General features: G+C 37.7%; 1 protein-coding gene across 4 annotated transcripts in view; it reads left to right on the top strand.

The window, feature by feature from the left end:
- The window catches only part of Nckap1 (NCK associated protein 1), an 84,991-nt gene extending 73,305 nt beyond the window's left edge, over positions 1 to 11,686 (top strand). For all 4 annotated transcript variants that reach the window (XM_076569772.1, XM_076569770.1, XM_076569771.1 and 1 more), the window contains 7 exons: positions 2,709 to 2,791; positions 3,136 to 3,216; positions 4,767 to 4,860; positions 6,776 to 6,892; positions 7,457 to 7,566; positions 9,856 to 9,945; positions 10,803 to 11,686. In XM_076569772.1, coding sequence (XP_076425887.1) covers positions 2,709 to 2,791; positions 3,136 to 3,216; positions 4,767 to 4,860; positions 6,776 to 6,892; positions 7,457 to 7,566; positions 9,856 to 9,945; positions 10,803 to 10,919 — 692 coding nt within the window. In that variant the 3' untranslated portion in view covers positions 10,920 to 11,686. The remainder of the gene's footprint in view (positions 1 to 2,708; positions 2,792 to 3,135; positions 3,217 to 4,766; positions 4,861 to 6,775; positions 6,893 to 7,456; positions 7,567 to 9,855; positions 9,946 to 10,802) is intronic.
- The last annotated feature ends 1,943 nt before the right edge of the window (positions 11,687 to 13,629 follow it).

Here is a 13,629-nt window from a genome sequence, read left to right as displayed (position 1 = left end):
ACATTTCTGCAGAGCAGTATTGAAGATGGCGACTTCACTGGAAATAATTCTTCCAATTCTCAGTTGGAGTTTGGAGTTCTATGTCCCCGTGCTCCGTTCCATTGGTGGTCTTGTGTCAGTCACTAATACCCATGTTTCTGACTCTCCAGATCACCTTCCCTTTTATTCCCCCTTTTATAAATTGTGGTTAGTGAAGCTTTCTCTTTTTGTAATTACGCTTAGAGTGTATCTGTGTATGTGGAAGGTTGTGTGGAGGTCAGAGGTTGGTTCTCTCCTTCAACCATATAGGTACTGGAGCAAGCCCCTTCAGTGCCTCCTGCTTAGCTTTTTGGAATGAAATGTCTTTTCTTCTTAGTCCTTCTGTATGCCAACTAGGATGAAACTTTCTCAGATGAATCTTCTCTTTGTTTTTGTTTTCCACTCATTTCTTTCCCCTGGTAGAAGCGTCTCTTTAGTTTTCTGTTACATTGCTTTCATTAATGGTCTGCTAGTCTGCTGGTCAGCAGGCACTAACATACTGTAGACAGATAAAAAGATGAATAGATTGCTTTTTGTGGAACTGATCAGGTATTTGTGACATTTTGTTAGCGGTTTTTATGTTTATCACATTTAGCTCATATTATTCTTGCTTCATTGCTTAATAAAAACTTTATAGTGTGTGTTTAAATTCTTAGAAAGTCCAAACAGAACACTTCAATCCCTTCTCTTCAACTTGCATCTGTGGTTTTTTTATACATCTTTTTCTAGAAATTTATTTGAATTGTTTCTAATATAAATGCAGTCAAATTTTAGAGGCTTGTATGTATGTGTGTGTGTGATATTTAAGTGAATGTGTACATGGATACACATTTCTAGAGCCCCAAGGCTTATATTAGGTGTCCTCCTCAATTGTTTCTCCATGTTATGTTTTTGAGATGAGGTTGTCCCAGAACCTGGAGCTTCAGTCATACAGGATGACTAGCCAGTACACCCTAGGGATCCTCCCGAATCCACTCCATGACACTAGAATTACATGAGTATGCAGGCATGCCCAGCTCAAGATGTGGGTGCTCAAGATCCAAACCACACTTTACCCACTGAGTTCTTTCCCTAACCTCCTACTTTCTTATCGATTAAGATTGCTTGCGTTTTCTTTTTTTTTTTTTCTTTCTTTTCTTTTCTTTTTTTTTTTTTTTTTTTTTTTTGGTTTTTTGGTTTTTTTGGTTTTTCAAGACAGGGTTTCTCTGTGTAGCTTTGCTGCACCTTTCCTGGATCTCGCTCTGTAGACCAGGCTGGCCTCGAACTCACAAAGATCTGCCTGCCTCTGCCTCCCAGTGCTGGGATTAAAGGCGTGCGCCACCAACGCCCGGCGCATTTTTCTATATTTATGTCATTACATAGTCCATTGCCTTGTATAGGGTACTTAGTAAAATATTCCCTTTGAGTCCCATTCTCTTATTTTGTTAGCACAGTTTGAGTATTAAGTATAGAGTAATCATCTTCAAAGTTATTTTCTCTAAGCAACATGCACATGATCAAGTCCATCACCATGGGTTCCAGTAACTTAGCTCTGCACCACCTATTTATAATCTCCTTCCCATCCAGCACTGATCAGGATGGTTCTGCTTAGCATCTGAGACCACAGGTGTTCGGGGTGGTATTTTCATAGACCTGCTTATGATCTTAATAAGCAGTTCTTCCATTTTTGGCCACAACTTAGGAATTTTCTCCAGGGGATTAGAGAGATAGCTCAGCAGTTAAAAGGTACTTGCTATTCTTACAGAGGACTGCAGTTTGGTTCCAGGTTCTCATCAGTAGCACACAACTGCCTGTAACCACAACTCCCAATTCCAAGGGATCTGATACCATCTTCTGGCCTCCTTGGACACTCACACATTTATGTCACACAGAGAGTCTCATAGAAATGCACATTTTTTAAAAAGGCATTTAAAAAATTAAAATGGGAAGTCAGGCGGCAGTGGTGCACACTTTTAATCCCAGCACTTGAGAGGCAGGCTCTGAGTTCAAGGTCAGCAGGTGTACAGAGCATGTTCTAGGACAACCAGGGATACACATAGGGAAACCCTCTCTTGAAACCTCCTCCAACCCCCCAAAATTAAAATACCTGGAGAGATGACTCTGAGGTTAAGAGCACTGGCTGCTTTTCCAGAGAACCTGTGTTCTACTCCCAGCACCCACATGGCAACATAACCCTCTGTAACTCCAGTCCCAGGGATCTGATGCCAGCTTCTGGCTTCTGCAAATACCTATCACACATACATGCAGTCAAAACATCCATACACATAAAATAAAATAAAATAAAATAAAATAGAATAAAACTTTTAAAAACAAAGTAAGTTATTCAAAGTTCCTATACCCTCTGAGGGTTTAACTCCTAACCATCCTGATGGCTTTCTCCCCAGCTCTCGCCCTACTCCTACCTCCACCAAGTTTATGAGGGGATTGCATAGTATTTCAAGATCTTGATGAATGTCAACTTCCAATACATTTACAAGAAAAGAGTTTTAATATATGTGTGTGAATTGATAAATAATTTAAAGTTTAAATATTGGCTATCAATACATTTACCTCTTTAAACACTGTTGAATTAAATTGCAATTAGTCAGTATTTATTCTAGAAATTTTGATTTTGAGAATTTTCTCTAAAGCTAAAAAAAGTCAGTTTATGGTTGTTGTTTTTTTTCCTTCTCGCCTTCCTTGTAATTTAGCTGTTGACAGTGTCTTGAAAAGGATGACGATAATCGGTGTCATTTTATCCTTCCGGTCATTGGCACAAGAAGCACTGAGAGATGTAAGAAATCATTTCCATATCATCTCTTTATTTTCCAAAAGTTAAAATTCACAGCAGTGTTTAGAGTCAAATTACAGTTTGCATAGTAATGGTAAATAAAGTATGTTTTTTGGTTTGGTATTGGAATTTGGTTAATACACTATTTCAGCTTTGCTCTACATTAAAGTGTTCCTTTTGAACTGTACTCATCTTAGCACTGAATACGTATCATTTCCATGTGTTTTGACCTTTTAGAAAGGTCCAGTGAAGTAGATAAATACTTTCTGTGTGCAAACTTGACCTTATCAAATGGTAGTATTTCATCAGTGTACATTGCTGACCTTTTTGTTTATTGTCCTGCCTAGGTTTTATCCTACCACATTCCTTTCCTCGTGAGTTCCATTGAAGATTTCAAGGATCACATTCCAAGGGAAACTGACATGAAGGTAGAGCTTTTGTAGTTTGTTGTTTGAAAGTGAGATGTTTGCCCACATGTAAAATCAAATGTAACAAACCTGAAAATAGCGTGCATGCCTGTGCTGTTGCTCTCTGAGCTCACAACACCAAAACTTCTTAAGCATTCTGATCAACTAAAAGGACATAAAATTTGTTAAAATTTGATCTCCCCCTCCCCCCCCAATTATGACAGCTTTTTCTTGCATGGTCATAAAGCAGCAAGATGAGTTGTTTTAAATTCACTTGTAGTCAGTTTTCAAAATAAATATTTAAAAGACTTGTAGAAAATTGCTGTAGTTTAATCAAAACCATGTGGGAGCCCGTTCTGGGGTTCCTCGTGGCTTTACCCAGCAGGTCTGAATAGAGGATGATCAGGACCACGGGCCTGAGTGCAGGTGTCTGAGATGGCCTGCACTTGGCTGTGCTGGGGGAGGAGGTCTTTTGCTCCACCCCTTGGCGTCTCTATAAAAACCCCGGGCCAGAGACAGTCGGGGCCCGTTGGAATAGGTTCCAGGCCCTCTCGAGGCTATCCTTTAATTTCTATCTGTTTATCTCCGCAAGATTCTCCGCTATAAATCCTTCTATCTAATATTTCCTGCTGCTCGCACTCAAGAAAACTCTGGGAAGCTGTGGGGGTGGTGGGTAAATGCCCCACAGAAAACCAGTTTTCTTTTTTTTTAAGTATTAAATGGAGTTTTAATAAAGTAAATAATGAGTATAACAAGAACATCTTGTCATGTGCAATATGACAAAGCTCATTGAAAAGTATATATGTTGCTTTCCTATAAGTAGCTTGCAATCCAAAATACATAATGGAAAACATTGATAATGGCATACTGTAGGCATCTTATTTTTTAATTAATGAATATAACATAGGAAGTCAATAGCTTTTTAAAGGTCTATAGTTATTTGTTTTAAATTTTTTGATCCATGTGATCCAACCACTGGTTTAATCCCAGCTGTGATTTCCTACTGTATTTAAATCATGTGATGAACAAAGAGGCGTAGTTACTGCAAGTGTCCATGTTTGAGAAATGATTTTATACTTGGTTGAGAGAGAGAGAGAGAGAGAGACAGACAGACAGACAGACAGACAGACAGACTGACTGACTGACTGACTGTGTGTCTGTCTGTCTCCCGGGGATCAAACACAGTTGTCAGGCTTGGTGGAAAGTGCCTCTGCCTAATGAACCATCTTGCCAGCGTCCTCTGCATATTTTGACTCTTGAATAGTATTCAAGTTTCAAAGTGATGCCTTCCAAACTTTAGAGTGGGATGGGGTTGGAATGTCTTCCTACATATCTGGACTTAGTATTTTACATCCGTGATTCTAAGACAACAGTAACTGGAGAATGAACCTGTGGAACTTGCCACAGAGGGGCTGCACATCTCGTTGTCCACTGTGGGTTAGCTACCTGCTTCAGCCAAGTTGCCAAAATCCTCTAGCATGTTTCTAGGCATAAATATTGTCTTACTAAAGTGAACTTTCTCACAAGTCTGTTAAGACATTGATTTCTTTGTAACTCTTGTCTTTTGTCAGGTTGCGATGAATGTCTATGAGTTGTCATCAGCTGCTGGATTACCGTGTGAGATTGACCCTGCCTTAGTCGTAGCTCTTTCCTCACAAAAGTCAGGTAAAGTGCATTAGCAGATATGTAGTATTCCTGCTAAAATGATAGGGCAGCCTTGGTGTGCATGTGGTAGTTACTTTTGCAAATGCCTTCTTAGTATTAAGCTTTAATTTTTTTAATTGCTGTTTGGAGTTTTCTGTAGTGTAGTCATTACATACATACTGTCTGAGCCATACTCCCAGATGAGTCTGTCAAAGCCACTTAGTGTAGATGGATGCATCAGTGCAGAGGAACAACACCATTTCAGCTTTAATGAGCTCAGGGAGGTGAAGGACCAGTGGAGTTAGAGAAAAACAAACACTGGGGAGAAAGCTCCTAAGACAGTAGAAAGGGAATTATCAGCTGTGTAGCGATAGTGAGCTGTGATGATGGGATCGCTGTCAGTGGACTTCTACACAGCGCTCGCTCAGATGAATGGGAGGAAAGGGATTGCACACAGTAAGTTTGGAACAGCTCTGTCGGGAACAAGGACATGATGTCATAATAGCTAGAGGAAGGAGGAAAATCAAGACTTGGTTTTTGTGTGCTTGAGCTATGCCCAAGCTTATGAAAAGGACTTTGTATGATGGAGAAGTTGAGAGCATTTGTATACTGGTAGAAGACTGTCCTTATGATAGCTAGGAAGTTGGTAACTAGAAAATAGTGTCCCCTTTTAATTAGAATAGATATTCACCATAAAAAAGTAGATATGTAATACTGATCATTTAGAAATTTTAAGACCAGTCCTTTGAAACATAGTACCAAAAATGTTCCATATAATTCTAGGTTTGTCCACAGTGTAAAAAAGTTTTGTTTTGTTTTCTTTGTATTGAAATGCCCTTTTCTACTCTTGATTTTATTTTATTTTTTAAATTTTTATTTACTTTGTGTGTATGAGTGTTTTGCCTGCACTCACGTATCTGTACCACATTCATACCTGGTGCCCAAGAAGTGAAGAAAAGGGCATCAGCCCTTGGGACTGGAGTTACAGATGGTTGTGAGCCACCCTGTGGGTATTGGGAGCTGAACCTAGGTCCTCTGGAAGAGTAGCAAGTACTCTTAGCCACTGAGCCATCTCCAGCCCTCTTTTCAATTTCTTTTGAGCCAAAGTATAGTCTTTGAGTTCATTACTTTTCCTATTAGTTACACTTCATTTTCATCATTCAAATGATTTATTATTGCTTAAAAGTACTTCTTATGATAACCCAAAATTTTAAAATACTATGTAATTTGGTTTTTTTCCTGTAATCAATCCATAGTTACATATAATTGCAAACTATTGGGGAACTAGAAGTTCCTGGGTATCAGGTTAGAAGTCAGGTGCTAGACAGAACAATTTAAATACCGTAAATATTTTTTTAAAAGATGTATTTATTTATTATGTACACAGTGCTCTGCCTGCATGTATGCTTGCATGCCAGAAGAGAGCACCAGATCTCATTTTAGACGGTTGTGAGCCACCATGTGGTTGCTGGGAATTGAACTCACGACTTCTGGAAGAACAGTCAGTGCTCTTAACCTCTGAGCCATCTCTCCAGCCCCCCCGTAAATATTTTTGTAAAGGTTATTATCTTACAGCTATAGAGCATGCTAGATATTCTCATTCATAACTGCTTCCTTTTGTTTTCTAGAATGGAGAAATAGGTACTGCAGTCCCCTTTTTAATATTGGTATCCTTTAAGCAATGTATTTAAAATGACATTATTCATAGCTGTCTTGGGGAAAGAAAAATGTTTTTCTTTCAGTGAGTTTTCAGATTATGAGATATAAATAATTTATAAATGGCGATATATATGGTGTTCTCATAATTTTTCATCACTTTTCAATTAGAAAATTTAGATAAAAAATTTTTATTACCTTTACTTTTTTCTAGGTTAGATTATTAGCTTCTAAATAATCTTGAAGCAAAGCTTGATCTTTATTCCTCATTTTTCTTTAGAGAACATTAGTCCAGAAGAAGAGTATAAGATTGCTTGTCTCCTGATGGTCTTTGTAGCAGTTTCCTTGCCTACTCTGGCCAGCAATGTGATGTCGCAGTACAGCCCTGCTATAGAAGGTACCTGCCTTAAAATTGTTGGGACACTGAAGGGTCATTGGTTTTAATATAACATATACTGTTTGCTGTGCGTTCTGCTAGTTTATGTTCTTTTCTGATAAAATATAGATTAAGTTCTGCCAAACAGTAGCTTTGCAATGGGCATCTGTTTTTTGTTGTTTTTTTTTTTGAAGTCGTAGTTTTCTAAATTATGACATGTGTGTAGGTCAGTCAGCTAGAAAGTACAGTGGAGGATGGTGAGTGAGCATGCCCAGATCATGGGGTGATTTTAGGGACTGAGAGATGTCGTGCTCTAAAGCAGCTTAGCCGTTAACATTTACATTTCCAGGTGTACATCTGAGTGTTGGCCTGCTAATGAAATACTGACTGATCATTGCATGCATCTTTGCTGTGATAGTTACGAGCACTCGTGCCCATAAAAGGAAAAGAGTAAATCACTTTGCACCCTAACTCTTAGCCATACTGCTGTTTATGTAGCCTGAGGAGTCATTAAAGGCTTGCCTTCTGTGTGTTACAAAGTTTTGGGGTCACACAAACTACGCATTCCTGTTTGTACTTTCTCAGGACACTGCAACAATATACATTGTTTGGCCAAAGCCATCAACCAGATCGCTGCAGCTTTGTTTACAATTCACAAAGGAAGTATTGAAGACCGACTTAAAGAATTCCTGGCGGTATGTCTATTCAGATATCAGAACTCATGGCATTTTACAAAGCAAACAAAATTTATGTAACAGTAAATTCCCGTTACTTTTACATTTTACTTAGTTTTTTTCCAGTGATATTTTTGTTCCCAATTTATTAAATATATAATTCTCGCTTATTTTTTAATGTTTTGTTTTTGGAAAGAGAACAGGTTACATCAAGTTTACCATTGTTTTCCCTCCTGCTTGGATGTCTTCCCTTCTCTGCCATATGACCTTTTTGCTTAAACTAATGTTTGGACTAGAGATTTTCTCCACATTTGAAAGATTGTTTTCTTCCTTTAAAGGAAAAATGGAAGCAAAGAGAGATAATGTGTCCTTTAAAAGATCACACACGGTGACAAACTCCACCATAAAATACTGCTTGAGAGCTGTGATGGAATGCCTATATTTTGACTAACGGGGAGGCAGAGATAGGGTTATAAGTTGCAGGCCAGCTAGCCTGAGCTAAAGAGTGAGAACCTCTCTCCACAATAACAAGGGGCCAGAGAGATAGCTCGTCAGTTAAGATTGTTTGCTTCTCAGTTCCCAGAACTACATTGCACAGCTCACAACCAGCTGTGACTCCAGTTCCAGGGGTCTGACATTCTGACCAGCATGGGCACTGGCACGCACATGGCATATTCAGGCACTCACATGTAAAAGAAAAATAAAAATAAGTAAAAATAAAAACAGTAGCAAAAGGTATTTTTCCTTACTTCCACTTAGTTGAAGAAACACTATTAATGAGGACAAACTCAACAATGAAAATATGATTTTCGGGGCTGGAGAGATGGTTCAGCAGTTAAGCATGCTTACTGCTCTTCCAGAGGAGCCAGGTTCAGTTCCTAGCACCCACACCAGACTTCTCAAAACTGCCTTGGGATCTGATGCCCACAAACTCATGCAGGCATATAAATACACACATAAACAAAAATAAACTATAAAAGTGTGACTTGCTACTAAAAGACAGTAATGTTAAATCTGTCAGTCAGACAGCATATCTTTTTCATATTTGCTTAAAAGAGACTTTAGAAAACCCTCTAGAATCTTTGAGTTTTTCTTTATTGAAAATTCTGTAAGCCTTTAAATTTAAAATATATAATTTAAGGAGAAAACTTAAGTTTGAAAATAGTATTACAATTCAGTTGTTTTCCTTTTATTTGCTGTATTTTGTTCTGGGTTTAATGTCCTTCCTTGCAAATTCAAACTATGAATTCAAACCTAGTTTGAAATTGTCTTCTTATTTAAGACCTAAAAAATACACAAAAAAATTCCCTCTTATCAATAAAATATGCATTCAAAGTCTCTCACCCCAAGAGGGTACCTGAAGCCAGGGGATAGGACTGAACCACATACATTGGGGTTGGGAATTTAGCTCAGTGGTAGAGCGCTTGCTAGGCCCTGGGTTCGGTCCTCAGCTGGGGCGGGGGTGGGGGTGGGGGGTGGACAGAGAAAAAAAAGAAAAAGTATATCCAATAAGTATATACAATATACACAGTCAAGAATTACATTAACGATGTCTAGTCCATTAACATTTGACAGATTCAGACAAAAAACTCCATCAATATATAACAATGTCCAGTCCATTAACATTTGACAAATTCAGACAAAAAAATTTCATTACTTATCCTATTTCAAATAAGTAGTTCCTTTTTAAAAGTAGATTCCATAATCTCCCTTTTTATCTTATATCTATATTCTCTCTTTTTTCTTTTCATAATAGATTCAATAATCTTATTTTTATATCTTCCCCTTTTTCCTTTTAGAGTAGATTCAATGATCTACCCATTTATTCTATTATTACTTTATCTTTTTTCTCAGAGTAGATTCAATAATTTACTTTATGTCTATAAAATTATCATGACTTGCTACCAAGAGAGACTAGTGCTAAGTCCACCGGTCAGATGTGGTTTGGTGTAGTTCTTGGACATTAGTATTAGTATGCCAGATACTGTTGGTAGTTGGGGATTCTCAGCAGCATTTAACAGAAACCTTTTAGAAGAATACTGTAATCAGCAGTTACTGTATGTTTAACTCATGAAAGCTTTGATGCAGAGGTTATAATCCTTCAGTGACCATGTGGTTGACTTCAGTAAACATGAGGAAAATGTCAGTTTTAACAAATATTTCATTATATGTACCTTAATTGTTGATTGATGTAAGGTCTCTAGCTCATCATACATAATACATTGAATAATTGAACCATACTGAAAATAAACAAGTAAATGAGCAGCGTTTTATTGCCAACCTCATTGATTACATGTATGTACTTTTAAGCTTGCGTCTTCCAGTCTACTGAAAATCGGCCAAGAGACAGATAAAACTACAACAAGAAATAGAGAATCTGTTTATTTGCTACTGGATATGGTATGTCTCATTTCAGTTTAATTAACTTTTACTGATAACAAAAAAAGATCCAGTCCTTAGAATGCCCCTTCTTGGCAAGTAAAAGTTTTGTTGGTGTTTTGTTTTGTGTTTGTTTCTTTTGTGATTTTTGGTTTTTCTCCATTTCTGTGTTCACTCCACCCAAACCATACACTTTCTAAAAATTCCTGCAAAGACTGACACCACTCCCATTTAGCCATAGGTCAGTAATAGGAAGTAATAAGGCCAAAGGTGAGCGGTAACTGTGTGACGTTCTGTAAGGATGTGCATCCTGTAAGGATGTTCACAGGCCTTGTATTTGCCTGATATGTCAAGTTCGGTTCTCTGAGCTTCCCGGTGGCTGTGAATCTGCCTTGAGGCCCTTCTCAGAGAATTTTCCTTAGCCTTGGAAAATCAGCAGAACTCATAGCTCCATTGTTTTCCCTGATGATCTTTCCAATCACACAGGCTTGTATTAATCTTTTTTTCTTCCTTTTGAACTCTAGAATTTACTGCACTCCATTTAATTATAGTTGGTCTTATTTATTTTTTTTTTTTTACTTGACTTTCTAGCTTGGTTTTGGGCCTCTTAAAATGTGCCATTATATTTTAAATATTTTTGTATTCATTTTTATGTTTAGACTATTGCCAAGGATTTATGTTCTTGTGTTTCTATTGATTAATTGATAAACTTGAAATAGCATTTAAAAGTATTTTGATAGAATTCACTATGCCACGTTTGTATTTTAGATTTTGAAATAAAATGGTTTGTGTCTGTTTCTAATGAGAAGAATATAGAGTTGTTGTTTACTACTCCCATTGAGTAATTTGAATTTTGACAATTTTTTTTACTTTTCCAGATTGTACAGGAATCACCATTCCTAACAATGGATCTCTTGGAATCTTGTTTTCCTTATGTATTGCTGAGAAACGCATACCATGCTGTCTACAAACAAAGTGTTACATCTTCTGCATAGAATACTTACTCAAGACAAGCACGAGTTTTTGTTGCCTTGTTTATCTGTAAACTGTGGAACTCTTTTACCTTAAAGCCTGAAAACAGTTTTGTGGATCAAATTTTCTTCATGCTGTTGTATTTTCTGATCATTGGCTTCCTAATATGGTTGTACTACGGTATACTTGGTTGATTTAGTTGCACATTCTCAAAACTCAGTGAAATTCTATGATTTTAGAGTATCATTTGTTTGAAATACCATAACACTATGTTTTTGATAACTGATAATGAAAAAAATCCTTGCTTGTTTATTTCTGAAAATGAATTGTATTTAGTGATTATTTTAGATAGTGATATGATAGCACTCATCTGTGTGTAAATTATTTCATATAGGGAGAGTTCTGATCTGTAACTATGGTTCTTACTAAGATCAAGACTGGATGTGCATTTCTGTGATGCTTACGAATACATTTCTACTTTATTTTGAACATTTGCCAAACTAAATACTCTAACACTATTTAACCTTAGAGATGTTAGACAGCGTGAGCATTGGAAGCAGATTCTGAGTCTCTCAAACAGCAGCGTACGCTGTTGCCTGTAGAAAGCCTACTGATGATCTCGCCCCATGTCCCCGGTTGTCATCAGCACTACCACATACCCTGCTGTATAATAACAACCAAGACACTTGTCGACTGTTGATACAGGCGTTAGTCCCAAACCACTTTTTATATGTTTTAAATTTTGAAATTCAAGTGTACCTGCCATAACATAAATAAACACTAGACTGTATCACATTTTGAATTATTTCTTTAATATCTTTGGACATTTATTCGACAATATGAGGTTTTTAGTTTAAACTTTGTTTAAAGTAAACATAGGTTTAGGGATATCTTAGAGCATTTGATAGCAGATCCATTATTATAAAATTTGTTTAAATGTTTTAGAAAATACTCCACTGGAAGAAAATACTGAAATTAGGAGTAAGACTACATGACATTGTTTTAAAGATAAGAACTAAAAGAAAGCACATGCGTGCGTCCATGTGTATGTCATTGGCTTCCTCATTTTCTCTGTTACCAAATGGAGTTGTTGAAGAGTAAAGAAAAATGCAGTGACCATGGAGCAGTGCTGTGTTGTTAAGGACCGGGTCAGTACTGGGTGGAGATTCACAGAGTGCCTCTGCTTTGTGCTTAGCTTGGACAGCGGGGCAACACATTCAGTGTTGCCTTCTGATTCGTGTAAGATAGCCTCTTCAGCTCTGTCTGGGAAGCACAGAGAGCTGCTGTTCATACACTGATAACATCACTTCCCAACTCATTAAGCCACTCATATAAGATCCTTTGTAATTGCTTTCAGCTCAAGCTCAGGGTGCCACCAAATTGTTAAGATTTCTTTTCATCCCTTAGTGACTAATCAGTAAACACATTTCCCCTTCAGTGTGGTTTGAATATTTGTTTGTTGATGGTGATATAATTTTATTGAGACACTCATAAACTTTATATGCTACTCAGTATTTTCAGAAACCATGACATTGCTCCTTTTCAAAATACTTGAAATTTAGAAAAAAAACAGTAGAAAGTTGTTGCTTTCTTATGCATTTACTGCATCATACAGTAACTTGAAAAATATTACCCATAAACTTTGGGATATGTCTGAATATTCGTGTTTCCCCAAGCTTCACATGGTGAAATGTCATCTCCAATGTAATGATGGAGTGGGCCTGTGGGAGGTGATTATGCCTTGAGGGAAGAGTTCCTTATGCCTGTTGCCATATGAAGGAGGACACAGGAAGGAAGCACAGTCTCTGAACCTGGAGGCACGCCTCGAAGACACCAGATCTGCCAACACATTGATCTTGAGATTCCTTAATATTAGCCACCCAGTCTGGGGCATCTAGTTAGAGCAGCCCACACAGACTGACATCCTGGTTCTGGAGGTGTAACTGGAGCGATATAACTGGTGTTCAAGATGAAAATTCTGCTTCTGAATTTGCAGTTACATGTTGTCATCGTTTAATGATGTGCACACCAGTTATAGAAAAACTGTAACAAATGTCACATAAATGCTTGCATTATAAAGACATAAAAGAGGAGTTCAAGTTACAGCTAGAATGAGTATATTTATTTAAAAGGAGATTGAACTGTTAATAAATGAGAATGCCATACTAGACAGGGAGAGGCAACAGGATTAAGAGTTCCAGACCAGCTTGGGCTATGTAGTGAGACCTGCTCAACTGTGTTCACAGCAGCTTTATTGATAATAGCCAGAACCTGGAAACAACCTAGATGCCTTTCAACCAAAAAATGGATAAAGAAAATGTGGTACATTTATACAATAGGGTATTACTCAACTGTTAAAAACAATGGCATCATGAAATTTGAAGACAAATGGATGGAACTAGAAAGAGAATCATACTGAGTGAGGTAACCCAGACCCAGAAAGACACAGTATGTTCTCACTTATAAGTGGGTATTAGCTGTAAAGGAAAGTATAACCATGCTACAATCCACAGACCTGGAGAGTCTAAGTAACAAGATGGGCCAAAGGGGGACTCATGGGTCTCCCTGGGAAGGGGAAATAGAAGAGATCTTGTGGGTGGACTGGGGACAAGTGGGGTTGGGAACATGAGGGGTGAGGTTGGGGGTGGATGGAAGGGGAGAGTACTGAAAGAGATGACTGGAAAGGAGGGGGAGGCATTTGGGGGTCCGGTAGAAAACTGGTGCAATGGAAAC

Source organism: Peromyscus maniculatus, chromosome 4 (genome assembly GCF_049852395.1).
Source record: "Peromyscus maniculatus bairdii isolate BWxNUB_F1_BW_parent chromosome 4, HU_Pman_BW_mat_3.1, whole genome shotgun sequence".
Lineage (NCBI taxonomy): Eukaryota > Metazoa > Chordata > Mammalia > Rodentia > Cricetidae > Peromyscus > Peromyscus maniculatus.
The sequence above is the reverse complement of the archived record's forward strand: the minus strand, read 5'-3'. Positions and strand labels throughout refer to the sequence as shown.